General features: G+C 35.8%; 3 protein-coding genes across 11 annotated transcripts; 1 reads left to right on the forward strand and 2 right to left on the reverse strand.

Annotated features, from left to right (window-relative positions):
- Nucleotides 1–3,553: 3,553 nt before the first annotated feature.
- Nucleotides 3,554–7,643, forward strand: LOC140957144 (ATP-dependent Clp protease ATP-binding subunit ClpA homolog CD4B, chloroplastic-like). The gene is made up of 9 exons (XM_073414273.1): nucleotides 3,554–4,118; nucleotides 4,256–4,371; nucleotides 4,447–4,569; nucleotides 4,647–4,832; nucleotides 5,233–5,448; nucleotides 5,682–5,899; nucleotides 5,969–6,044; nucleotides 6,124–6,213; nucleotides 6,310–7,643. Exons 1-9 carry the CDS (start codon nucleotides 3,554–3,556, stop codon nucleotides 7,489–7,491), a joined length of 2,772 nt encoding a protein of 923 aa, XP_073270374.1. The 3' UTR covers nucleotides 7,492–7,643.
- An 809-nt stretch (nucleotides 7,644–8,452) lies between these two features.
- Nucleotides 8,453–17,423, reverse strand: LOC140957145 (dual specificity protein phosphatase PHS1-like). Of its 6 annotated transcripts, none has more exons than XR_012171591.1 (13): nucleotides 17,213–17,423; nucleotides 16,966–17,043; nucleotides 16,661–16,803; nucleotides 13,770–13,974; nucleotides 13,074–13,250; nucleotides 12,829–12,989; nucleotides 11,268–12,330; nucleotides 10,388–10,534; nucleotides 10,051–10,278; nucleotides 9,546–9,703; nucleotides 8,999–9,152; nucleotides 8,767–8,910; nucleotides 8,453–8,691 (listed from the first exon to the last, which is right to left on the reverse strand). XR_012171591.1 is itself a non-coding variant. In XM_073414275.1 (12 exons), exons 1-11 carry the CDS (start codon nucleotides 17,249–17,251, stop codon nucleotides 8,792–8,794), a joined length of 2,751 nt encoding a protein of 916 aa, XP_073270376.1. In that variant the 5' UTR covers nucleotides 17,252–17,423; the 3' UTR covers nucleotides 8,453–8,691; nucleotides 8,767–8,791. The 6 variants fall into 6 exon arrangements, 3 of the variants coding, with proteins under 3 accessions (XP_073270376.1, XP_073270377.1, XP_073270375.1); XR_012171590.1 differs by having other exon boundaries at nucleotides 8,453–8,602; nucleotides 8,660–8,691; nucleotides 8,767–9,152; XM_073414275.1 differs by having other exon boundaries at nucleotides 8,767–9,152; nucleotides 16,670–16,803.
- Nucleotides 17,424–18,859: 1,436 nt separating this feature from the next.
- On the reverse strand, nucleotides 18,860–26,354 carry LOC140957097 (coiled-coil domain-containing protein SCD2-like). 4 transcript variants are annotated; one of them, XM_073414207.1, is made up of 18 exons: nucleotides 25,791–26,352; nucleotides 25,059–25,231; nucleotides 24,468–24,540; nucleotides 23,973–24,014; nucleotides 23,811–23,873; nucleotides 23,447–23,496; nucleotides 23,351–23,378; nucleotides 23,191–23,265; nucleotides 23,001–23,111; nucleotides 22,842–22,902; nucleotides 21,913–22,026; nucleotides 21,674–21,786; nucleotides 21,416–21,485; nucleotides 21,236–21,277; nucleotides 20,873–20,913; nucleotides 20,437–20,563; nucleotides 20,126–20,260; nucleotides 18,860–19,062 (listed from the first exon to the last, which is right to left on the reverse strand). In XM_073414207.1, exons 1-17 carry the CDS (start codon nucleotides 26,160–26,162, stop codon nucleotides 20,130–20,132), a joined length of 1,686 nt encoding a protein of 561 aa, XP_073270308.1. In that variant the 5' UTR covers nucleotides 26,163–26,352; the 3' UTR covers nucleotides 18,860–19,062; nucleotides 20,126–20,129. The 4 variants fall into 4 exon arrangements, with proteins under 4 accessions (XP_073270308.1, XP_073270307.1, XP_073270306.1 ...); XM_073414206.1 differs by having other exon boundaries at nucleotides 18,860–19,076; XM_073414205.1 differs by lacking the exon at nucleotides 18,860–19,062 and having other exon boundaries at nucleotides 19,893–20,260; nucleotides 25,791–26,351.
- Nucleotides 26,355–26,618: the final 264 nt, after the last annotated feature.

The raw sequence follows: 26,618 nt of genomic DNA on the forward strand, positions 1-26,618 counted from the left end.
TTTTTAGAACATAGATTTAAATTAGACGGTTTACAATAAATGTTAACATTATATCGTGAATACTTGGACCCTGATACGAAAACGGTTCCTAATATCTCATTTATTTTGTTTAATATTAAAACTCATTTACATGATATTTATAATTAATATAACATCAAATGTGGTGGACAAATTGTTCCATATGAAACACAATCTACTATCATTAGTAATATTACTTATAAACTTATTAAATCACAAATTTATTAAGTGAACAAAAAAAAAACGTCCATGAGGATCTTTAAGCTCCAGTCAAGAATTTGAGAATTATTTTACCACTATTTTTAATTTTAGTGATACAGACGAATAACCTTTCGATATTTTGCGATGGTAGTAATAAAAAAACACAAACATATTCGATTTTGTCTATATTAACAAAAGAAATTATAGCTTAACTCATTTCAACTATGGCAGTGGAGAAAAAATTTAGTATTGAAGGAAACACGTTGGATGAGAGATGTTTTAGTTTACGACATGAAAATTTTGGGAGCCCAATGATTGGTCAAAAGCTGTTAGCTGAACACAACATATTAAAAGTGATGAAGAAGACCAAAACGAAATTCGGAACGACAAGAGGAAATATGTGTGAATGTGATTGAATATAATTAAATATAATATATTTTTTTTATATAAAATGTTAAAATTTGAAATGTAATAGAATTTTTATTGGAGAAATGTAATATATTTTTTTTTATTGGAATACTGATATATTTTATAGGGTTTTTATAAGCTCAATTGTGCAAGCCTTTTTTTAAATCTATATATTTTTATTCTTTAAATGTTTTATAAAAAATAATTTTTTTAAAAAAGTAAAAGGTTCAAATTGGACCTGGAACCGATAGTAAACCAGACCCAGATCGTTGGTTCCATGCCTCGGAAACAGTCACGAGCAGACCAGTTAAGGGTCGAGATTGTGTCGATCCAGACCCATATCGGACCTGGCCACATGAGGGGACTCTATGTAACCAAATCAAAATTAAGACCATTTAATCTTTAATATGAATAACAACCTTGTACTAATATTTCATTAACCGATATTAACAAACAAAATAGCACGACACTTCTATCCTATGACAAAATGTCAAAATCAGTTAGATATGTCGAATTCTCCCGCATAGTGGTGGATTAATGTAGTTGTGGGCCGACCCATCCCAACCTGTCAAATTATACACAATTAGTAAGTTTTATCATACTATCTCACATATCTTTATTCGTGATACAAATCGATAAATCACGTATCTTTATTCGTGATACAAATCAATTTTATCTATGTTTATAATAAAAATAATATTTTTAATATAAAAAATAATATTTTTTCATTGATGATATAAACAAAATATTTGTATCATAAAATTAAATTGTAAAATCATCTCAATAAATTTGTGTGATACTGAATGAACTAATCCCGTCAGAACAACTCGTTATATTATATACTACCTAAAATAAACGACTTTAGTTGATAATTTTTCAGTGGGCTGGACATGAAGGAAAACACAAGGGGAAAACGTGAAGATAAATCCATGAAGAACGACTGAGCAGCCAATTATCTTCACAATACCTATATTTGACCCTCTCTTCTGGATAAATTCAGCCGACCCTCTTCTCGAACACCTGGTTAGTCTCCATATTTCTGTTCTTTCCCCCTACTTGATTCTGTAAGTTATTCTTCAATACTGTTCATGTAGGCGATGTGTTGATGTTGTTGGCTCCATTAATTTAAATGGATTTCAGTTTAATTTAGGGCTTTCTTAAAGATTGGAGCTCTGTGTTAATTTGGGTTTTGTTGAAAATAATTGACTGCGGAGAAGTTTGTGATGTCATGGCTGTATTGAATACAAGATTGTTCAATTGGTTGGTTTTGTGAAATTATTTTCATTGTTTATTGGTTCGATGTCTCTATGTAGGTTTCAGTTCAATTGAGTGTTTTGTTTGAAGATTGGAGCCTTTTGTTAATTTGGTATTTGTAATTGACTGGTAAAAGTTTGTAATTTCTTTGTAGTATTGATAGTTGAATTGATCGCTTTTATGAAATTAATTCTGGGCAGTGCTTCTATATTGATGAAATGGTAGAGGTTTGTTTATCTACTGCGCACTTGTTTATGGATTATGTGAGCTGGCACTATGCGGTGGAGATTAAGTTTAATTCGATACTAATTAGTATTATTATGATTATTATTATTATTTTGTCTATCTATATGTGGGAACAAAATTCCATATGAAACTTGTCCTCAGGTAAGCTCTCGATGGTATTTTGCTTTTTTTTTTTTTCTTTGCAGTGATTCCCAGAGTGATGTTATTTTCTTCCTCATCTGTGTGTTTGCTTTTGCATTGTAAATTGCATGGTTGCTATTCGATTTAGAAATAAACTGGGATCATTGAATATTTGAATTGTTTTTGTGTCATCCAAATAGATTTACAGTTGTTAAAAATGTTGGAAAAATTTAATCGCATCCAGTATTGTTTGGGAACCTGTATGATGTTTTTATATAAATGTGCTTTTCACTATCTCCAGCTAGAAGAATATCAGTTGTAAACAGTATGAAGTTTTAGTCGATGATTTCTCAGCTTTGGACATAAGTACTGTTATGCATGCCATTTCTGAAGTGATGCAGCTGGGAATATCCAGATGGATAATTGCATTTGCTGACTCCTTTAACCAAGATGGGTTGTTAAATTTTTTTTATTTCGGAACTGTTACTTTCATTACAATATGAATTTTGGGAAAAATCTTGTCGCTTTTGGAACTTTCATGTGATCTACGAGTTGGCTTCATAACTCTCCAAGTGTTTTTGTTGTGAATTTTGTGGAGTTATTTTCATCCTTTAATATTGTCCATTATGGAATTTTTTTTTGTTTTTAGGTGATGCTAAGCGATTTTGTAACTATATGAAGTTAACGGTGTTTGGAACCAAGATTCTAAAATTCTCTAGGCGCTACTCAGACGCCAGACTAGTGCCTAGCGCCCAGGGCCCAGACGGGGACTAGGCATTGCTAGGCGGATTCTATGATATCAACATAATAAGATGAATTTTGGTGTGTTAGGACAAGACAATAAATCACATTTCTTATTGGACACTGGTTTATGGCTTTTAAAAAATTACTTTTCATTTTTATAACTCGGCTTTTAATTTAAATTAAAAGTCCAAAAAAGTTTTCAAAAAAAAAACCCAAAAAAAGCCCCAAAAAAGGTAATTATTCGAGCGCCTAGAGCTGCCTAGGCTGGCCGACTAGCACTTTTTCGGTGCGGTCGGCCAATGCCGGCCGTCTAGGTCAAATTTTAGAACACTGTTTGGAACCTTTTCTAGTTAAGCATTGTAGTATACAAAGTTCACTTTCTCTCATAGGATGCCTTTGTTGCTGCTATTCGTGATGCCACTTTGATGATTATCATTTTACTCGGAAACATAAAAAATCTCTGCATCCAAATAAAAATTCACGCTCAGAACAATTTCCTGATCAGTTCGTCCACAGCTTCCTAATTGCCGATTGACATATATGCAGACCACTAGAGGCAGTCATGTCACATGCTTTGGTACAGTCTACCAATTTACCTTCAGCTGGTTTGACAAAAAATGGAAAGTTCAGGGGATCTAGTAAAACAAATGGAGCAGTTACAATGCTGTGTGGTTATCAAACAACTCCCTTACAGATGAGGAATTTCTCAGGATTGCGTGGAGTTAATACCTTAGACATGATGGTTCGACAAACTGGACAAACACTTCAGTCCAGGGAAGCAGCTGCAACCTTTGGCAGGCGAGGGAGAAAATTGCGAATGGCACCACGAGCGATGTTTGAGCGATTCACAGAAAAAGCAATAAAAGTCATAATGCTTGCACAAGAGGAGGCAAGACGGCTTGGACATAATTTTGTTGGAACGGAACAGATATTATTGGGACTTATTGGGGAGGGCACTGGAATTGCTGCCAAGGTCCTCAAGTCCATGGGCATAAATTTGAAAGATGCCCGTGTGGAAGTTGAAAAAATAATTGGACGGGGTAGTGGATTTGTTGCTGTGGAAATACCTTTTACTCCTCGCGCAAAGCGGGTTTTGGAACTCTCATTAGAGGAAGCCCGCCAGCTTGGTAATTTGTTTTCTGTCTATCAGCATCATTGTAGTAATCAAAGTAGTGGCTTGCAAAGTTTGGTCGGATTTTCAAAGCTTTGATTTCGATAAAAAATGCAGTTTGGACATTGATGTTGACATTGGTTCTTGATTCAGGTCACAATTACATTGGATCAGAGCACTTGCTCCTGGGATTGCTTCGTGAAGGTGAAGGTGTGGCAGCACGAGTTCTTGAAAATTTGGGGGCTGACCCAAATAACATTCGAACACAGGCAAGAAGCATCACCTTATTTCCACTGCCCACTTGATAATGTGTAAGAAACTGAGAGAATCATTTGTGCAAGTAGGTTATTAGAATGGTAGGTGAGAGTGCAGAGGCTGTTGGAGCTGGTGTTGGAGGTGGAAGCTCTGGGAACAAGATGCCTACTCTGGAGGAGTATGGTACAAATCTTACCAAACTAGCTGAAGAGGTAATTCCTATTCTTCTCGATATCTTGGAATTAAAAAATTGGAGGCCTAATACGTTATGGTTTTTCTGCCTTTTCAGGGTAAACTAGACCCTGTTGTTGGAAGGCAGGGACAAATTGAACGTGTTACACAAATTTTAGGGCGACGCACTAAGAATAATCCTTGCCTGATTGGAGAACCAGGTGTTGGGAAAACAGCTATTGCTGAGGGTCTTGCTCAGAGAATAGCCAATCGGGATGTTCCAGAAACAATTGAAGGGAAAAAGGTAAGCTAGTAATAACAGCTCGTATGAAGAAAAGAAATATTGGAAGCCTCCTACCTTCTACTTTTAGTTATTTTGTGAGTTGATATAAGAGGTGGGGGTGATGATGTGACGGCATCTTCAAAGGTTAAATTATATAGATTTTCCTTCATTTTGTCATTAGAGATTTACTGGAGAATGTGAAATGCAACAGTAGCCATACATATACTTGATTAGCCCAATTAAAGTTCTACGTATGTTGATATTTAATATTGGTTTATTATAAAGATTTTGGAATACTGTGTAGTTGAGCTAAAAAATCGGGTATTGTTGTTCCAGCGGTTTGTTTTTGTCATTATTATGTTTCTGGAATACTGCTTTCTTAACAATGTCGAAATAGTAAATTTCTTATGGATCATCTTAGGTTATAACCCTTGATATGGGTCTTCTTGTTGCTGGGACAAAGTACCGGGGTGAATTTGAAGAGAGGTTGAAAAAACTGATGGAGGAAATTAAACAAAGCGATGAAATTATTCTCTTCATTGATGAGGTGCATACATTGATAGGAGCAGGAGCTGCTGAGGGGGCAATTGATGCAGCAAACATCTTGAAACCTGCTTTAGCTCGAGGTGAATTGCAGGTTAGCAAATTTTGATACAAACATTCGCAGTCTGAATTTTTGAACAGCACAGCTTTCTGGATATTGCTCCACAATTTGACATGTAAAAGTGTGCCTTTGAATGATATTGGGGAACCTAATTTACGTCGCCTTCCGCCTTTATTTTCTGTTTTATGACTCAAGCGTGGATTTGCTTTTCGAGCATGATGTTGTGGCCTACATATCTGTAATGTTGCATATGGATAAAATTGCAGTGCATTGGGGCCACTACATTAGATGAATACAGAAAGCATATTGAGAAGGATCCAGCACTAGAAAGAAGGTTTCAGCCAGTCAAAGTCCCAGAACCCACTGTGGATGAAACCATACAAATTCTTAGAGGACTTAGAGAACGCTATGAAATACATCACAAGCTTCGTTACACTGATGAATCTTTAGTTGCTGCTGCTCAGCTCTCTTATCAATATATCAGGTATGTAGAATTTGAATTCATTCTTCAATACTGAACCTCTTTGAAGACCTTTGTTTTTGAAAATTTCAGTGACCGTTTTTTGCCTGATAAAGCCATTGACTTGATTGATGAAGCTGGTTCTCGGGTCCGACTTCGCCATGCGCAGGTAATTTCCTTTCTTAACTGATCATAATTCTTTTCACTGTATATAATGTATTGTGACACATTTTTCATTTCATCTACAGCTCCCTGAAGAAGCCAGAGAGCTTGAGAAAGAGCTCAGGCAGATAACAAAGGAAAAGAATGAGGCTGTCCGAAGTCAAGATTTTGAGAAGGTGATCATTTTCTGGCATCTATGATAGGCTAATTAGTTTGTGGTTTAGGATCTTGAGTTTCTTAACAAACTTAGTTTATGGTGTAAATAATTATAGGCTGGCGAGCTACGTGACAGAGAGATGGATCTTAAGGCGCAGATATCTGCTCTTGTGGACAAAAATAAGGAGATGACCAAGGCAGAAAATGAGGCAGCGGACACAGGGCCTGTTGTAACAGAAGCTGACATTCATCATATCGTTTCTTCTTGGACGGGCATCCCTGTGGAAAAAGTGTCCACAGATGAATCTGATCGCCTTCTCAAGATGGAGGAGACACTCCACAAGCGTGTCATAGGACAGGATGAAGCTGTCAAAGCCATAAGTCGTGCTATCCGTCGTGCCCGTGTTGGGCTCAAAAACCCCAACCGCCCCATTGCTAGCTTCATCTTCTCCGGTCCAACTGGTGTCGGGAAGTCAGAGCTAGCAAAAGCTCTGGCTGCGTACTACTTTGGATCTGAAGAAGCTATGATCCGGCTTGATATGAGTGAGTTCATGGAGAGACACACTGTTTCAAAGCTCATTGGGTCACCTCCTGGTTATGTTGGTTATACCGAAGGTGGGCAGTTAACTGAAGCAGTCAGGCGCCGCCCTTACACAGTCGTTCTTTTTGATGAGATCGAGAAGGCTCACCCTGATGTCTTCAACATGATGCTTCAAATTCTGGAGGATGGAAGATTGACGGACAGCAAAGGTAGGACGGTGGACTTCAAGAACACACTTTTGATCATGACATCAAATGTTGGAAGTAGTGTAATCGAGAAGGGGGGCCGACGCATAGGCTTTGATCTAGATTATGATGAGAAGGATAGTAGTTACAACCGTATCAAGAGTTTGGTTACAGAAGAGCTGAAACAATATTTCAGACCAGAATTCTTAAACAGATTGGATGAAATGATTGTTTTCCGACAGCTTACCAAGCTTGAGGTGAAGGAGATAGCCGATATAATGCTGAAGGAGGTATTCGATAGACTGAAAGCCAAGGAGATAGAACTTCAAGTGACCGAACGGTTTAGAGATAGGGTTGTGGAAGAAGGATACAACCCGAGTTATGGGGCAAGGCCTCTAAGACGAGCCATCATGAGACTGTTGGAGGACAGTATGGCTGAGAAGATGCTCGCCCGTGATATTAAAGAAGGTAACTCAGTCATCGTGGATGTTGATTCTGATGGCAACGTGGTAGTTCTCAACGGTAGTAATGGTGCACCTCCAGAACCGGCGCCTGAACCTGTGGTAGTGTAGATTTTGCATTTAATGCTACTAATGGTGAAATGTCGTTTGTCCTGCTAGCGATATTTTGGAAAAATGTCCGTCTTTTATCAAATGCTGTGATCGAGAAATTGACACTTGATGCTAAAATGAAATTCTAATGAACAGAAGTAATTTAAAAAATATGGTGAAGATGTTGGAAACATCGAGTTAAATTTCGCCTTAAATGACAAGGTAATTTGGTAGGAAAACGAAAATGAGATAAGAAGTACCGTGTGTCATGTATTATGTGATAGTAGTGGATTTATTATTGTTTGGTTAGGGAGATCAATGGTTGATATTGTTTGGTCAGAGAGAGCGATGATTGAAGGAATGACCAGTGATGAAAATTTGATAGATATAGACGATTTATGTATTTGTGATTTATTATATGTGCTTGGTCATCTGTGTATAAGTTGTATTGTGATTTATTATTATGTGCTTGGTCATTTGTGTATAAGTCGAGCCTAAGTTAAGTCATCAATGACTCGTATCGAATGCATCAAACACACCTTCCCCTAAATTATTATCGAATTTCCAAAATTTAATGTCGAAAATTGTTCTGTGAATTTCGCGTATATTTTTTAATGGTTCAATTAATTCATATTTGGCGATAATTTTATTTCCTTGTGAATTTTTTAAATAATTTTGACAATATTCGTTCCATATTTCAAGTAGTCACTTTAAAAAATGAGCTGGTGTTTTTATCAACGTGCATTCTCCACAATTCTAATAACTAAGTACCTTTTTCTGAGCAGGAAGCAGAGTTCGAACAAAACTTGAGAATGATGTAATTAATCTTAAAGTTAAGATTACACTAGGAGAGGATGCAATAAATCTTAAATTTAAATCTAATACCAGGAGAGAAGAATAAACCAGACATGAGGTTATTTGAGTGGTATATTGTAACTTACTTCAGTATTTCAAAAGCAAGAGCTACGTGTATCCAAAAAAATAAGAGCAAGAGCTACGTCTTATTTTATATAAACACAGTAAATACATTTACAACTCATGGTTTCTACAATAAATCAAATGGAATTTTTTCACTACACAACCAATGAATAAGCCACAAAATTTAACCTTAAAACATATACAATTGGATCACTGAAACCTCAATATTCAGTACCTGTGTATGTTCGCCTTCTTGAAATGGTTCGTATCATGAACATTCCACAGATACGTTATTTGGAATTCCTGGAAAATAGTTACCAGTATCAGGCAGCCAAAAAATAATGGAAAGGAAATTTAATTGGACTGCCATTAAAATACCTCGCAGGTGCACCAAAAGCAGCAGTTATTCATCAATCATGGAATGAGTTTGTCTTTGGGTGGGGCTGACACTACCGCCTCGACTTATTTTGAGTGCATCCAATGCCTTCTGTATTTCCATAGTCATGGCACTGTCCACGCTGCCTGATGATAGTTTTCTGTGAGCTTTTTGCAAATGAAGCTTTAAAGAACTGCTGCTTAAACCAGCATTTTTTCCGCATATAGGGCAAACCTTCATCGTAGGCCTACGCTGTTGCCATTCCATAGAAACTCTTCCATGCAACTTCTGATCTAGGTCCAAAAGAATCCTCGCAAAACCATCATTGGGCTGGGCTCTACGATGAACTCGTTTCAGGGCATTCCAGGCTTCCAGTAAAGTGAAGTTTCTGCATTGGAAAGAACCGCGGAGGTTAAATCTTTTTCCTCAAGGGACAACCAGACCAGATCTTCCTATTCCTTGCTCAACACCGGAAAAAATGTTATTAATGCTATAGATTTGCATTCAGTTAAAACTTAAACATGAAAAAGTAATAGAAAGGTAAGACGAGACAACAACAATTTGGTTTATCCTTGAAATCCTCCACCCGCTTCTCCTATTACAGGTCATTTCTGGTGGCAGTAAACCATCACCCATCACCTCATCGCTTCTATTTCCCATGAAAAATAATCAACAGAATTCAGGCCATGTTGGGACACAGGTTCTCCCTCTTCGTGCATCACGAATTAAGCAGACATGCCACTTAGATGATAAAATACTAGAAAGATCAGTCCACACTTACTTCCTGAGCATTAGATAAGCAAGAACTAGAGTAGCACTCCTACTCTTCCCTTCAAAGCAATGTACCAGAACCTTGCCACCAATTTGTTCCACACGATCTATAAAATCATGTGCTTCTTGAAAGATATCCCTGATGTTAGCATCTTCAAGGTCATATATCTGTACATAGACGAAATCATGATCACCAAACAAGTCAAGGAAATTTTTCAGCGAAGCAGAATTTAGTAAGGTTGCATTTGGGTGGAAGCATTTTATTTGAATGAGTTTAAAAAGCAAGTTGAAATCACTCCTACAATTGAGAATTTCAAATTCCCTATTTTGGTTAAAAACATAAATTGAAGAATGTTGCAATTTAAAATCTATAGATTTAAGAATTACCCAAACAGTTAGTGTGGATTTGAATTAACCATTAGAAATCTAAATACTTCCATCCAAATGCAGCCTAAAAGAAATTGGAAGGTATATAAAAGTGGAGCAAAAGGCTGCAAATTCTGTAAAATACATACTGAAAAATTTCGGTACTCGAATAACTCAGGAAACTGAGAATCAGATTGTCCAATTTCATTGGAGCACAAACATAAAATATGTGCAATCCCTAAATGCTGCAGGGTGTACACAGATCGAGCAGCAAGTGCCCCACCAATGAACAAAGTAGCAGAGATAGCTGATGGCTTTTCTGTATTTGCTGAGTCAGATATCAGTCCTATCCTCTCAAGAATGTGCTCTAACCTCACCTGAATTTTAAGTATTTTTAAAAAAAGAAACTTGGTCATTCCATGACAGAAACCAAAGCATACTACCTAAGTTGTCTCAAAATATGGCATGCCGGAATGCAGTTATCACCTTCAACTCATAAGCATCCACCACACAATTATTATCACTGCCTTCAAAAAACCCAGTGATGAAGTTATTCTCCTGGCACAATTTAACTGCATCGTTTTTAAGCATATCATTCCATTGCTGTAGTTCTTTGCTTGACTCTGTATCAACCTGGAAAATAAACCGCAAAAAGGAAATTGTGATTAAAACAAATAATAATTCAAGATAAATTGAATTATTAAAAGAATTGATGCTACTAACAATCTCATTCCGCATATTTCCTAAACTTATTATTTGATAAATTGTATCCACAGAAAACAGTTACGCCGTTAAAACATTCTAAAATATAATCCATGTCTCTTCATGGTTCAACAATAACATAGTTATAGAAACATGTTTAATATAACTACACACATAATGGAATGTAACGGAGTCCAAAATTTTTTTTTTTTGATACGAAACTAGAATTTATTGATAGATAAAGTTTTACAATAATAGCGGATGAGTAATCCACAGAACGAGAAGTAGCACAACTATGACAGTACTGCCCTACTAGTTCATGCCCATACAAATTTCCAATCTCTAGTCAAATCTGAAATAGACAAATGATTAAATTGGTCGGCCAGTATATTAGAGGAAGAGGTTAACAGAACACATCAGAGTTCAAAGTATAATCAAGATAAGAAATTGGCCTGCCAGTATACCAGTGGATGACATTAACAAGACTTAAATTTGAGCAACTGTACAGATATGGATGTAACATACTGGAACATCAGTTGCAACCAATTAAGGCAACATGTTGCTTAACTACCAAACAATCTAAAACTATTTGTAATGAACAGAGCATAGAAACATTAAATTCTTTTTTTAGGTAACACTAACTTCTATGAATACATATGACAACCTTCGCAAATCGGTGAAAGTCACGAATCTTTGCCGTCAACCTCAAGCTATGCAACGGTTCACCGCTTCCCTTGCTTAACTTCCCATAAGAGCAATCACGTGAGATTGGAGAACAAGTGTCTGAAATTTCTTTAGATCCTGAAGATGGAATCCTAAGGGCTGTTTTCTGTGTTTCTGAGTCGTTCAAATCCAAATTGTCCTCGCCAAGGATCCAATCCCTGCTTCGTAAAGATGGACAAGGGACCTCAGTCCCTTTAGCCTGTGGTGGAGATTCAGGAACCGCCGGATCCTCTTTATCAAGATCCCCAGAAGATCTATTAAGTACATTGAGAAAAGCCCGTAAGAGGCCATCTAGTTTCTGGTGAAGGGTAAGAAGGAACATGTGAAATCCCTGCAAGTCCCTGAGTGCTGCTCGAAATCCACTTCTGAATTCGTGGATGGCTGAATTTATCTCAATCCCACAGAAATCATTTGCATCAGTAACTAGCTGTGAAGATTTAAGTTTTCCTCCAGTAATTTCATGCAATAGTTGTGACGCATACTCAGAACTGTTAAGAAGTAGCTCAATGAGCTTCGGATAATTTGCTTGATCATTTGCACGTTTCCCTGCTGGGGGTCTACGAGGCACTACATTATCTATTGCCACAATATGTAAATCAGAGCTAGTTGACTCATTCAAAGTGAGACTCGTTGTGGATTCTGCTGTATTAGAAACATCAGAACCCTGAGATACCAATCCTGGATGAGAAAGGTTAAATACACTGTCAACAGAAGTTGCTCTAATTTCTTTTTTAAGTGCCCGGATAACTTTAGGTCTATATCTTTTGATTGCAGAATCAAAAGCAACCTCTAGTGCGTCATTATTTGCACTAGTTAATTTTTCAGCCAATAGTAAATTTGCATAGTTCCCACGCCACCTTAGATGGCGACAAGGAAGACGATCTTCATTTCTTATGACAAGGTCTAACATTAAAATCCTGCCTAGAGCTGCAGCTGTTTTTCCTGCAGCTTCCTGTGATTCAAATGCATTCGAGCTTTCCAATAGAGGAGACCCATGAACATAGCTGTAATGTGAAGATTATTTGGAGAAATAAATCAAGCGCTTATAAAATATCAGCTTCATAGGTGAGTGCTTTCTCCTTTATAAAGTAATCACACAAGCATAGCTATCTTTCTACATGAAAAATATCTGCATCAGATTTTGATATGCAGTCTTTTGTAAAAGTACCAAGATTCTCTCTTATGACCACTATTTTTTGGTCTGATGATAATGACCTATGCAAGGAATTTGAAACACATCTGCATCATATTTTGATATTTTGACTTCTTAAGCGGTACCGATATACTATCTTACTGCTGCTAATGTTTTTGGCCTGATGTCAATGACCATGCAAGGAATTTGGTGGACCAACAGAAGTAGGTGCATAACACCAGAGACAGATTGGATCAGGCAAAAGGTCTAATTGTGGTCTAGCATAAATTGCTGAAATTCCGGTGCCTTCCTATGCAGTACGCCTTCTGCTAATGCAATTACTTGCAATGATAAAATTTTCAATACGTACTTCATAAGTAAAAGGCAGCGACTGAGCTCAAGAGCTTCCAGGAGTTCTGAACAAGTCATTTCAGCAAGTTCATTCCCTTGAATAATAGCAGCGTCTTTTGCTTTTTCTGCAGCCTCCTTGATTTGCAGCCACTCAGAACTCACATTGTGAATGACTCTAGCCTGAAAAGCAGTGTACAAATTTTCAAAATTAAGTTTAGACCTAATGTGTATTAACAAGCAACTGTCAAAGCGTGGAGATACAACCTGTGGGGTCTGGACGCCTAGCCATTTTGCAAATTCATAACCAAGCAGTTCAGACTGAGTGGCCATCCTTGATGATGAGAACTTTATAACAACTGCAGCTTCTTTCGAACAATGCTCGTCATTTTCGGGTTGGTTGAATAAAGCGAAAAAAACAACACCGCCAGAATTAACAGTAACCTGTACTGGCATAAGAATCCAAATTCAAAATTAGAATTAGATAACATGTTTAAATGTAAAAAAAATAAATAAAAATCAAATGCTTTCCGCAAAACTTTTAAGTTTAGCAAATGCTTTACTCTATATTCGACAAGCATGCATGTAGAAGGAGAAGTGAAGACTTCTAAACAATGAAAATATAAGCTCTAGCACACTTGAAAGAAAAGGGTACAAGGAAAACACACGTCATGCATGGAGAAATTAGAAATCCGGTTCTTTCACATACCAACACATTAAGGACAAAATTGCATATATTGTGTGATTATTACTGTGGCTGAGCATCTTTACTTTACAGGGAATATTACATCGACAAACTTGATTGATGAAATAGTATCTCTCCCCCGAAAAACATGATATTTTGTCGCATTAATTTCTCATACATCAGTTTAATCATTGAAGCAATTACAATATCAAAGTCACATAAAGACAAAAAAAAAGGCACAACATTATCTATCAATGCATTAAAGTTCTCTGTCAAACCTCCAGTGCTTTATTCATCTCATCCTCAGAATGCTCACCACTTCCACTGTGCTCTGTGCGGTGAAGAGAAGAAAGTGTTGTCCAGGAGAAGGAGCTTGATTTGATGTCTAACATGCCAGCTTTACCAAGTCTTTCCCATAAACTTATTTCTGCAGTTTGCTCAGAAGGTGGGCAAGTCTTTAGATCGAGATCATTTCCTCCCGAACTGAAGCAAAATAGTTAATAGTAAGCACAGGAAAAAAACAACTTTTATCATACAAAAGCAATGATATATATTATGGATTCATTTCCAAGCTTTTTTGTGTCAGACTAACCAAAGTTTTCCGAATTCTATGGTCTCATGTTGTATATACTCTCAGCCTTGCAAGTTGTTATCATTAAGACACTGGTGAAGATTACCGAAAGGCTCAAATATCATTACCTACGTAAGAAGAACTAAGGATTCATTTATGATTTATGGTTGTGGAGAATTGAAATTAAAGCGCTCTAGATATTTGCATTTCAATCGAATGTAGAGTCCAAAATTGATATCCAAAATTTTACACTAAATGATAGGCTTCTTCTCTTGAAAGCGTTCCAGGCAAGGCAGTGCTATGGGTTTCACCGAATCACCACTAATCCTGAATATATATAGTATATACAAAGGCAATCATTTGAATGCGGAATTCATCCATGAATTTGGTTTACTTCCGGATGCTACTGCCCAGCTCTGGCATACTCAGACAACACAAGTCATTGTGCAATTGAAGAAGCCAAAATTTCACCAGCAGTCCAAATAAATGTTGAGAAGATTCCATCTGATTCAAAAGATTACTGGTGACATTATCATTGAGAAAGCCGCTTATTTCCATAAAGCACATGGTGGTTTGTAAAAGGAAGACAAATCAATGATGACATCCTTTTGGCTAAAGTGGTTGTGCACACCATTTAGACCAAAAAACCAGAAATAATCAGAACTTATATTAGCTCTTGGACGTAATTCTTGTTGAAGGTCTCCAGCTTTTTGGTTTTTGTACTCAATGCATCAAATTCAAATCAAAACACATTTCCAAGACATTCCTTCGGTTTTTATTAACATTAAGAATACTAGTTTTTTCCCAGTGAAAGATGAGGTCCAAAACAAGGAGAAACTAAATTTGTATTTTTATTTGCATTGGTGGCAGACTCTCTTTCTAGAGACCTAAAAAATTTCATGACTCGGTCCATAGATGCAACTTTATGCTGCTAGCCGTATGATAATCTCCAGCCTGGATTCTCCAGAAGCATAACAAAGCTTAAAGACTTGCTTCTCTGTTATGCGAATGTGTATGACCGTATGGTCAATCAATCAATCGATCGATCGATCGATGATATTAAAAGTATATTGTCGCTGGAAACAATGTCTCTCAGCTCCACCAATTTGACTGCTCCCCCCACTAGTTTGTAAATAAATTTCTTCCTATGATTATTTGGGTGTCCTTTGTTCAAAAGTCATAGGAAAAACTTTCCGTAAGACCGACCTCTTGCTGCTTTACCAAAAACTATAGCTGGTGATAACGCTGAAACTCAAATCTTTTAAACCATACATCAGTTTAAGCATCATGTTTCGATTGTTCTACACAGCAAAAACATTATTACACCAAACGATATCAATAATTACACTTTTTGCAATCAATGACCATCGAACCGTGACCTTGGCTCTGATACCAATTGTAAGACCGAGCTCTTGACGTGTTACCAAAAGCTATAGCTAGTGGTAACAGTGCAACTTAAATTATTTTAAATCGTACAATGTGTTTCTGTTGTTCCATCCAACATGCAACATAAACAATTATTGCACCCAATACTTTCGTTTCTAGGATTTAGTTAGCAATATCATGAAAAAGGAGTTTGGTTGATGTATGTAGGTATATGCAGTTTGACAGTGCCAAGCATAATGAGTTCTTGGCTAACAGAATGTTGGAAGACACATCTACACTTGAAAAGAAGATCTACTTAGTTTCTACGAACTTAGAGGTGACAAGTTCCTAGATAACAGATTGAATATATGCAAAAACCTTTCGTAACACCAACTTAAATAAATTGGCAGAAACATATTTATGGATCGACAAAACTCAATACTGGTGACGCGACAGAAGAAATCAAGACGAAACATATGCAGGAATTATTCTTAGGGACAAAAAATGTTACCACGTGCATTTCAGGAATATTCTGGAATAGCCAGCAATTTATACACGTTACTATTTGCCATTTGATAAGACATAATATGTGCAAATAAAGTAGATTCAATCCATTTTGTAACAAGTGGATTCCCAATCATCTAGTCCATCAACTTAATAAGTCATTCAGATCCTGGTCACCAGAAACTCAGATGATTATTTCAGGGAAATTCAGTCTCTTTTGTCAATCGCGGAGGTACAAATATGGTAGATTTTCGAAGGATACAAAATCGCAGATTTTCTAGCTTACTCTGATTGCACAGCTCATAGCTCTGGTCTATGGGATCAGAGCCTTTTACATCATTCCTTGAAAGGAATCCTCACAGTGACAGACTTGAGATTCCAATTTCAGACTGTTTGTTATCTAACACCGCGTAACTTGGTTTAGAACCTTAAATTGGCATGTATCTTTCTTAACTCTCATTGAAAAATGAAAATATATCGTTTCACCGCAGGACTTATCTATTCAATTCTATCCTTTTAATCTACAAGTCAGGCTCATGAAAAACCACCAACCTAGCTGCTGGTGGTTTTATTTAAAAGTATCTGTATGCAATTTAAAATAAGACCATTCAACTCAGCAAGTAGCAAGTCCGATCAGCATAACAATGTATATGAAATTTGTCAACGTGAAAAAATCAGAGCCACATTTTTACAAAGCATTGACAACATAAAATATATACAACCACCAACCAAACAGACATGCCCTGAGTGCTGTGAGGTCGATGGGGGAAGCCTGAGGCCGGATACTTGCTGCTCCGTTTACGGACCAATTCCAGCCACTGCGCAAACCGATAAGCGGGTCCGGCTGTAATGTCCCCCAACATATACAAAACCTGCATTTCCCCAACATACTCAACTTTAATCTCACTTTTGAGATCACATATATATACACACATATAAGTACAACACAGACACACATATTTATGTACACCTTTTTCTTAGCATTATAAAGCCAAAAAGAAAAAAGAAAGAAAATTATAGGCGAAACGACAGACCCTTGAAGTGGCTGTGAGCGGCAATGGAGCTTCCAACGCATCATTTCCAATATCAAAGTCCTTCTCTTCGTTGTCCTTCTGCATTAACAGAACAAAAACATGAATGCATAACGCAGAAATACCCTAAACTAAAAATCGTTAGCATAAAGACGAGATGTAAATAAAATCGAAAAATGCAGCGAAATTCCGGGCCGAAACGATTCCTAGTTTTTGGAATTTAAGGTGGAAAGATAAAGAGACAGCGTACTTGAGAAAAGCATGAATCTTCTCCTTGATTCGCAGCCATTTTAATGTTTTTAGCTTTCTGGTCTAGGTTGGTTGCATTTAGGGGAAGATTACGGTTCGGAACATAGCTTGATTTCCCGGCTACCCGAAATAGGAGGTGGACGGGAGGTTGAGTGGCACTGGCGCAGATTAACGCGGAGCTGTTACAGACGATCAAACGGTAAACCCGAACAATCTTTATTTTATTTATTTAATTATTCATAACTCGAGCCATTGTTTTATATATTGTGCATATACAATAAGTTTTTTTTAATGAAAAATAATATAATAAATTAATAAATGCACAACGAAAATCCAAAAAGATAATCTTGATTGGTATAATACTATAATTTAGAAACATATTTTATTTAACTCTATCACATAATTGGTTACCATATTATTTGTACTATGGTTGTGCAGTATTTTTTTTATTATTTATTTGATTTAATAACATAATTCTAAAAAGTAATGAATGAGATTTGGGTCTACCATAATTGTAAAATTAATGAGGCACATTATAATTTGAAATTATGAAATAAAAAAGAAAAAAAAATCAACTCATGACAAGCATGTGATGTCTCATAGTAATAATATAGTTTTACTTTCATAAAATTGTAATTTAATATTGATGCATTTTACTCCTCTTCGGAATTTTTATGTTATTTCTAAATTTTATTATAACTTATTATAACTTGTAAAACGACGAGCTTATAACATATTTCTTTGAAATTTTTATGGTATTTCTAAATTTTATTATAAGTTGTAAAAAGACAATTATTATAACTTGTAAAACGCCGAGCTTATAACATATTTCACACTAATGTCAAAATTTTGTGGTAGAAGACAATTTGTGAACAGAAACATATTAGTAGTAAGAGAAAAAACAATTTGTCAATACAAGCGTCATGCTAAGGCAAAACAACCCGAATGCTTCGTCCTAAATGTCGAAAGTGAGCCAAAATTGGTAGAAGTTGGTGAAAAATCCATAATCAAAATATTTTTTTGGGTTCACTCCCTACCCACAAAATTGTGGTACTATGTCATACAAAATGTGGTACACTTCATGTGGAAATGTGGTACTAAAAAAATACTCAGGGACTGAACACAAAAGAAATCGACGGCTGAAAACTGAAGACCAATTTCCCGCCAAAATTATCACTAACTTATACTCTGGCATGAGTGACATGGACACTCTGAAAGATTTCGATGAAATTGTTTATTCGTAAATTTCTTCAAAACTAATCATAGATTCTTGTCACGGTCAAAAAAATCTTTCATGTCACAAGCCACTCTTGTCAGTGTGTAAACTAATAATGCTTTTTACCGACTTTCAACACCTGGGGTGCAACATTCGTGCTGATTTGTCCAACCATCTCGTAAACTCAATATATCTACTAACTACTATACACACGCGGTGTGTGTACATTTTTTTAATAATTATCGAAGGACTTAATTGAAATTCGAAATATTATCGAAGGACTAAAATGTTATTTGAATTGTTGTAATTAAAAAAAATAAAAACAAAAATATTTGTTGAAATTAAAAAAAAATAAAAATAAAAATATAATATTGATATCAAAGAGCAAAATACAGACCAAGATATTATTTTTGTCTCTATTATAGAGATTCTTAATATAGATATAGATATAGATACACACTAATCATATGGTAAATATAAGAGTAAGTTTTAAATTTTCGATCTAAATAACTTTCCTTCGAAACTCTGATGAAATTTCGTATTTCGTGGAAGGATATAATTTCTCGGCCTCTCGGGTCAATGCCAAAAAGTTATTGTTGAAGTAATACGTCCACGAGCTTGGCTACTAACTCGACCTGTGAACAATAAACTGAAAATATATATATTTAATTTTGTCCTTAGAAAAAGTTATGTAATTTGTTCAATTCTATTACAATCACGCACTATTATNAATTAAAAAAAATAAAAACAAAAATATTTGTTGAAATTAAAAAAAAATAAAAATAAAAATATAATATTGATATCAAAGAGCAAAATACAGACCAAGATATTATTTTTGTCTCTNATAAAAAAAAAAAAAAAAAAAAAAAAAGAAAGAAAGAGAGAGAGAGAAAGGATAAACTGGAAATCTCACAACTGATTGATTTTAATTAAGAATTTAGATGTTCTTAAATGTACAGAAATAAAGAATTAATTATTTATTTCAGGAAGAATATACATACGTGATACGAAGTCCAAATCTTTCCCATCCCATTCTCCTATTTATCAGTACAAGACAACAAGCAAGCATACCCAAATTCCACCAAAAGAAAAGATGTATTGATAAACTGTTTTACGAGATGCAAAAGTTATATAAAGTTCTTTCAAGAGATTAGGTTGGTTAATGGTTCAAAAGCTAGAGTAGTGAGACACTGTGACAGTAAAAAAACGAAGGCACAGTAAAGGTGCAAACCAAGTGACTAATTTTTCATAAAATAAATAAAATGACAGGCCAAAAATGTCTTTTCAAATACGTCTTTAAACATGAGTTTATTCTAAAATTATCTCATTATAGTCCATCCACAATCCATAATCCAACCACGTCTTTATCACTTGAACAATCTCTAAAACACTTATCAAGCCAACCAAAAACAAACAAGAGAATAAAATGAACAAAGACGACGGATTCAAACTCTGTCAAAACTCAAAACAACTGACAAATCTATAAAATCAATTCTTTGTCTATAAATGAATACAAGGATTTCATTTTGTTTTTCCTGTACCAATCACTCTTATCACAAAAAATCTTTACTCAACCTCACAGAACCTTTGGTTCAACAACAAAAAATAAAAGGACAATAACCACAAAACTGTCATTCAGAGATCTTGTAAATAGGGAGAGAAAGAAGGATGATGAAGAAAAGAGACAAATTAATGTACCATCTCATGTCGAGGTATCTGAATCTGGAGCCTGTTTACTATTAGCAAATGAAGGTTGGCCAATCTCCTTCCGGGACGCCTCCCACAGCAGTTGTTCAATGCCCAATTTCCTCAACTCCGTTAATCCTTTCTCAACTGCGAGACAGCAAATATTACGAGGTGGAACCTTGTATCAGAGAACAGATGCGGCAGGCTGATTTTGAGTTCAGAAGCCAAACTTTTCATTTGGCTACGAAACAGTCAAATAGTTCCTTTCTATATATAAAAAAAAACCCATCGGGAGTGAAAAGAACAGAGTAATAGATAATCACCATCAACAGCATCATGTGAAGTTGGCGACTCTCCACTGCGGCTTATCCATAATTGCAGTCTGTCTTCTGCAATATCTTCCTCAACACCATGCACTAAGGCCCTTCTCCAGAAATATGTAAGCCAAGCCTGAGAAAAGTAAGATCTTACCTTTGAAAGACAAATGCACACTTCAAGAGCTACAAGACCGAGTAGAAAAACTGCCTGAGACAGCATAACAGCGGATGGAATCTCCTAGTGGTACTTAAATCTAAGTTCATGATTTTCTTCATATTGAAAATATGAGGAAAAATGACAAAACCTTGAGAATATTCATTGTTACAGGATCTTAGGATGGCAAGAGAACATTTTATGGGGACATAGAAGGGTGTCAATTAGAGGTACAGTATTGAAAGAACAGTTGTCAATGAAAAAGAGACTGCAAACAACCTAACATACCTCCTTGAAAAGAACATCTTCAGATTCCTCTTGACTTAATTCTGTAAAAACCAAATATGAAATCTTGTATATGAGTTTTGTCATGGTAGTTCCAAATCATAGTGGGAGGAGTCAAAGATTTTAAGTCCCAGCACAAAACATGAATCTTCAAGAGAGTGATGCAGAAAATGGAAGGGAACTGTTAGGTTCCATACTACTTGCATCATTACATCTACTCCAGTAAACAAATAAAAACAAAAATTTCAATGAAGTACGAAGGGAACAAGGTTAGAATGCTACAAGTTCTGCAAATACATTGAGCCAGTCAATAAACTAAAAGTATTTTATTCTTAAGGGAAGAAAATAAAAAATCAAGGTTCTCACCAGAGGCCTCCATGAACTTGGGATCACTTGACGATTTAGGATCTACAAATAACATGACAAGAACCTAATCATCTTTCAATGATACATCACAGCTCAAAAATAATCACAAGAAAATATATACATATTAGTTGTACCACAATTGCAAGGAATGAGAAAACACACTCTCAAAGTAGAAAATACCGGAAAAGGAATGCCGAACCAAAGTTGACCGTCGGTTTTGGGCCAACGAAAGGACAACAGCATCCTCAACCTTCAAAAGACATAATGGGTGAGGACAGAAACAGTGTGCATCCTTGCATCCAAAATTTTAATTTAAATTTTAAACAGTAAAATGGTGGATTTATATAATAAAATTAGAGCATTTGACAATGAAAGACAGAATCAAACTGGAAATAAGAAAATTCCAAATAGCATTATTATCAATAAAAGATGGAGAACCTTCAAGGAAGCTAATTCCCTCAACCCCATTTCAACTGACAACATGCTCTCAATATTTCCTTCCCCGGATAAATCATTCAAATCACGAGAATGTTTGCTCCGGTCATCTCCCCCTGTTCAAGGACGGAGAGCTAAAAACTGTTAGTTATGAAATACTAGGACATTTAGATAGAAAAATAAAATTAATTACAGCAAAAGAAATGAATAACAAAAAAGTATTCAATGGAAGTAGTTGGCACCATCCCATGAATCCTCCCTGGCCTTCTGCCCAGCAGAAATGACAACCTCAAATGGCAGAGGTGCCAGAGATGACCAATGCTCATATTTTGAAGCTGCTATATCGGCACAGATACCTGCAGGACATAGAAGCGTGGAAATCAACAAACATCTTTTATTTATTTGGTTTATTTCTGGTCATTCCAGAAAGATACTTCATGAAAATCTATTTTCAGGATCAACTGAAAAATGTGATGTATGGTTTTAATTTCTCAGAGAGGCACTTTCTATTGAAGATATCATATTATGTATTAGATACTCTTAGTTTTTATAACATTCAGCATTTTGAAGTTGAAAAAATAGTATATTGGTTATAACGTTTTTAGATTTATGAAAAACTGAGCTGAAAGCCTGGAACTAATAATAGCGTAGGGGGATGTGAAAATGGGTTAAATGAATTTTGGAGACAAAAATCGAGAATGTGGTGTGGAAAACATTTACGGGAAATGAACAAATATCCCCATTTGCCTGCTATTACACATGGCAAGTTTTAAATAAATATATCAATGTCAGACATTAGAAATTTTCACAACCCATTTTAACTTTAAGAAAATGACAAGATAATAGAACAGCTATATAAATTAATCGCAAGAGAATGTCTTGTCTTTGGTTTCTCAAGCTATCCACTGGAGTATACAATTTTATGCCTTTGATTTCATACTGGAGAATATCATACAACACCTACAAATATTAGTTTCGAGTTTTTTAAACGAAACAATAATTTTACTTCAACTTTTTACCACTTCCCAAGATAATTATAAAATTATAAATATATTTCACTCACAACACATTTTTTAACTTTCGAGATGTCCCAGAAAATATATAAAAAACCAAAAAATACCCCTAGATAACTATTTTTTTGGGCATTGAAACATAGTTGGACATGAATTACCATAACATGCAGCTAAGCCCCAATAGCGAGCAAGCCAGCATCTCTTTAAAACAACCTCCTCCTACCGAAGGAAACCAAATCGATAATGTATATCAGAATTTGTGGAAGAAAACCATCAGAAAATTACTAGAAACTACAGATAAAGTTTAAGAGAAAAACCATCTCTTCATGTGTCAGAATCATTCTCTGAGTCATAGTTCTTAGCGCTTTTGCTTCTGATTCAGCTTCACGAAACTGTTCTGCAGCTGTTGCAGTCTCATCTTTAATACTCTGAGAAATGTCCATGAAACATCAGAAGCATAAACTATCAGACAAGGAATCAGGATAACACCAGGAATCATATGACAACCTCAAGTTCTGCACGAAGAGCAGCAATATCTTCATCTCTTCCATCCTTTGTTTGCTTCGCAGCTTTGAGATTAGCCTGTAGTAAATATACAATATGTTCACATTGATAGAATGATGAAATAGAAACATGGCACAAATAAAAGAGAGAGAGGTCAGCCAACCTCTCTCTGACGGAGAGCAGCTTCCTTCCTGCTAACAGTCAGACATATCAGTGAAATGTAGTGCAACGAAAAATGTGGTTGAAAAATAGAATTTACCGGCTCAACAACTTAGCCTCCAAGGAAACACCTTCTCCAAAAGAAGCAACCTACAGAAATATAAGTCCAACACAATTATCTTGAAAGATAGAACATGTACTGTGTTTACTCCAAATGTGGAGTGTTTAGTATTCAACCACCTATTCCACATTAATTTGGAAATAAGTGGTTGGCAAACTAATAATTAAAAAAGACGAATAATTTAACTACATATATCAAAATCCATCTGCAGTAACGTTGCTCCAGGAAAGAGGACGGCGTAAAATCAATTAAATAAAAACTTGCATTGTTTCTATATCATGAATAACCCAAGTGATGAAGCAATTTTTCAAAATTCAGGAACAAGGGCTGCTTTAATTCTGACCTGTTTCTCTAACTCTCTGGCTCTTGCTTCTGCTTCTTCACGTTTTTCTTCTGCCTGATGAAGCTGCAGGGCAAAAATTGTCCGATAGAAATGAATTTGCAAGCATATAAACTTCGATTTTTAAAGGTTATTTAGTAGGCAAGAACAAGAGAGTAAACTCACCTTATCTAGAATCATTTCATTTTCTTCTTGCAGCATGTCAAGCTGCAAATTAAGTAGATTTCAGTCAGCCCAGAACACTACTCAACCATGTGAATGTAAAATATAAAAGACAAGAACTCAATTTACTAAGTCAAGGTTTGATGATTAGATATCACATGTCCATTGTTTCAAACACAAATAATACCTCTGGCTTTCCATCAAACATTTTTAACTTTTCTTCACTTTTTTCAATTTAAATACATCAATTAACTCATGAAAATCAACTATTAAAAAATTCAACACTTATTCTCTACTTTTGAGCATCACATCAACTTTCACATTACATCATTGAAAACCGATTCGGATTACTAAAAGCATTCTACACATTTGTAATTCTCACGATGAGAACAGGAGAAAGCCCTACCTAGTGCCCCATTAGAATCAACATGCAACAGAAAGATGCATTCTTTCACATAATTGAAATTGAATAACTTGAAGTTGGTTTAGAACTCATACTTCATCACGAAGTGCAGATGTCTCATGCTGAACTCCAGAATCTTTCAGGCCAAGTCCCACATCATGTGTTAACCTACAGTATGTGCCGATATCAGATGATTTCGAGACGCTGAAGAAATTTATAAATTAAAATCTGAAGTCTCAAATCATACCAATCAACCAGCACAGCCTTGATGCTATGCACAAATAAACTGACTAGCAACTAATTTGGTACGCTTTTAATAAGCACAAAGTCAAACCACATGACACACAAAATGCCAACAAAATAACTAAATGTTTGGTCATGTATCCATAGGTTGCATGTTTCAATCACACTCTGCCGCCATTGATACATGCGATTTATTAATAATACAGTGAAATTGCAGAACTTTATATTCTAATTAGATTTGATTTAATATTTCAACATCATTAATTTTTTTGTTATCCTTGGATCAGAGTCAAATATTAATTTACACTATGAAAAAGGTTTATTAGACGAAGAATCCAACTATCCATTATACCATCAATAAACAACCGAGGCTTATATTGTGAATCATTGTACTTCATAACATTAGCTGAAATGAATGCATAAGAAAAAGATGAAGATCTTACCGCTTTTCTCTTAGTCTGTTATTGGGAGGTTCTATAGGAGGGATGATAACTGGAGTTTTCAATGAGGATCGGCTCAAAGGTGCTGCATTGGTCGTTGTGGTACGAACAGATATTGAAGGTCTTCCAGCGGAAGTGGATCGAACAGGAGTGATATCCATAAAGTTTCGACCAAACTAAAAAAATATAAACCAATTTAAGAAAACGTAAGCAAACAAGTACTCACTACCAGTAGATTTGTTAACCATGACAAATTCAGTCGATCGAGCATATATCATACAGGTTAAAATATAATGCTAAAGAAATAATAAAAAAAAAGGGATTATACTTTCTTGTTAGAACCCTGGTGGTGTCCAAAAATTACAGCTTCAGTTAAATTTTAAAACACATTCTCAACATCCATGACGTGACTAATATCAGACGATGCCCAAATAATAACACATTACACTGCAAACACCGCAAGTAAACAACCAGTTCTCGTTATATCGAGCTAGCACCCATCAAAAGCAATAACCAAATCGTTTAGATATCAACACGACTAAAGATATTAAGGTTAACAAGATCAAATTGCGAAAATTCAAAACGTAACAAATCAAAAATTACTTGAAACTCTCTCATGGAACGGATCGAAACGATCCCCTAACTTTAAGCAGTAGCCATCATCACAAAAATTTCAACCAAAATAAAGTCAGAACACGTCAAATAACTAGAGAAGAATGGTAAATCAAATTTTACCGATGGCGACGGAGATCTATTCGGCTTGGAAACCGCAATTCCAGACAAACCGTTGCTGCTACTGTTACTGTCCGTCCTACTAACGTTATTATTACTCGAAACAGGCGGAGGAAGTCCGAAACGAAAGTCCAGATCATCGTCATCCTCGTCCTCTGTAGTCTTGGATGCTGTCATCACCTGTGCAAGGCGCGCCGCCGCCGCTTTGGCGGCAACATTTTGAGTCCTCTTGATAGTTGACATCCCCGAAGCAGCCGGAGGAGGTCTGGATCGTGGATGAGCCGGAGAACCAGCGGGGGAAGATGAACCGGTGCTGCTCGATCCGCCGCTCCACTGTCGGGAGTAGACCGGACTCTCGGTCCTCTTCCGGTTCATCTGTACTGAAATAGGTCTAGTGGAAATAGAATATTCCTTCAAGCGGCGGAGAACAGTTGAATCTGGAGGAAAAGCTTGTCGGGAGAGAGGAAATCGGATGGAATGCGATTCAAGTCAACAGGATGATCATCAGCCAACCAAATATTAATCAGAGAACTTTCCAATTTTCTTTTTCGAAGAAAATGAAAAATTACTTTACCCTCCAACTCCATCTTAAATTTATCCTTATTAATTTCTTTCCTTATATTTGATCTTAAAAACACAAATTTAATACCTTTATTTTTTACGTCATAATTGTTCATCATCTATAAATAAAATATTAAATATTTTCTTAAAATTTAATATTTTAGCCCAATCTTTATTAGTAGCATTAAAAATATTTTTCAATTCAAAAAAAAATCAATTAATTTAAGAGCACGCAAAAAATTTATCGATTAATTAAACCAGAAGAAACAT

Source organism: Primulina huaijiensis, chromosome 14, assembly GCF_012295235.1.
Source record: "Primulina huaijiensis isolate GDHJ02 chromosome 14, ASM1229523v2, whole genome shotgun sequence".
NCBI classification, from domain to species: Eukaryota; Viridiplantae; Streptophyta; class Magnoliopsida; order Lamiales; family Gesneriaceae; genus Primulina; species Primulina huaijiensis.

Excerpts from the sequence above, each read along its gene's own strand:
- LOC140957144 (XM_073414273.1), top strand. The coding sequence starts at position 3,554 with ATGTCACATGCTTTGGTACAGTCTACCAATTTACCTTCAGCTGGTTTG. Across the intron at positions 5,449-5,681 it reads TAGCTCGAGGTGAATTGCAG|TGCATTGGGGCCACTACATT; the intron begins GTTAGCAAATTT and ends ATAAAATTGCAG. Across the intron at positions 6,045-6,123 it reads TCCGACTTCGCCATGCGCAG|CTCCCTGAAGAAGCCAGAGA; the intron begins GTAATTTCCTTT and ends TTTCATCTACAG.
- LOC140957097 (XM_073414207.1), bottom strand. The coding sequence starts at position 26,162 with ATGAACCGGAAGAGGACCGAGAGTCCGGTCTACTCCCGACAGTGGAGC. Across the intron at positions 23,266-23,350 it reads CTGCTCTCCGTCAGAGAGAG|GCTAATCTCAAAGCTGCGAA; the intron begins GTTGGCTGACCT and ends TATTTACTACAG. Across the intron at positions 20,261-20,436 it reads TTCACATGATGCTGTTGATG|TTGAGAAAGGATTAACGGAG; the intron begins GTGATTATCTAT and ends GCTGTCTCGCAG.
- LOC140957145 (XM_073414274.1), bottom strand. The coding sequence starts at position 17,251 with ATGGCTGCGAATCAAGGAGAAGATTCATGCTTTTCTCAA. Across the intron at positions 16,804-16,965 it reads CGCTCACAGCCACTTCAAGG|GTTTTGTATATGTTGGGGGA; the intron begins GTCTGTCGTTTC and ends GGGGAAATGCAG. Across the intron at positions 10,535-11,267 it reads ACTTTCACCGATTTGCGAAG|GTTGATACAGAGTCAAGCAA; the intron begins GTTGTCATATGT and ends TTTATTTTCCAG.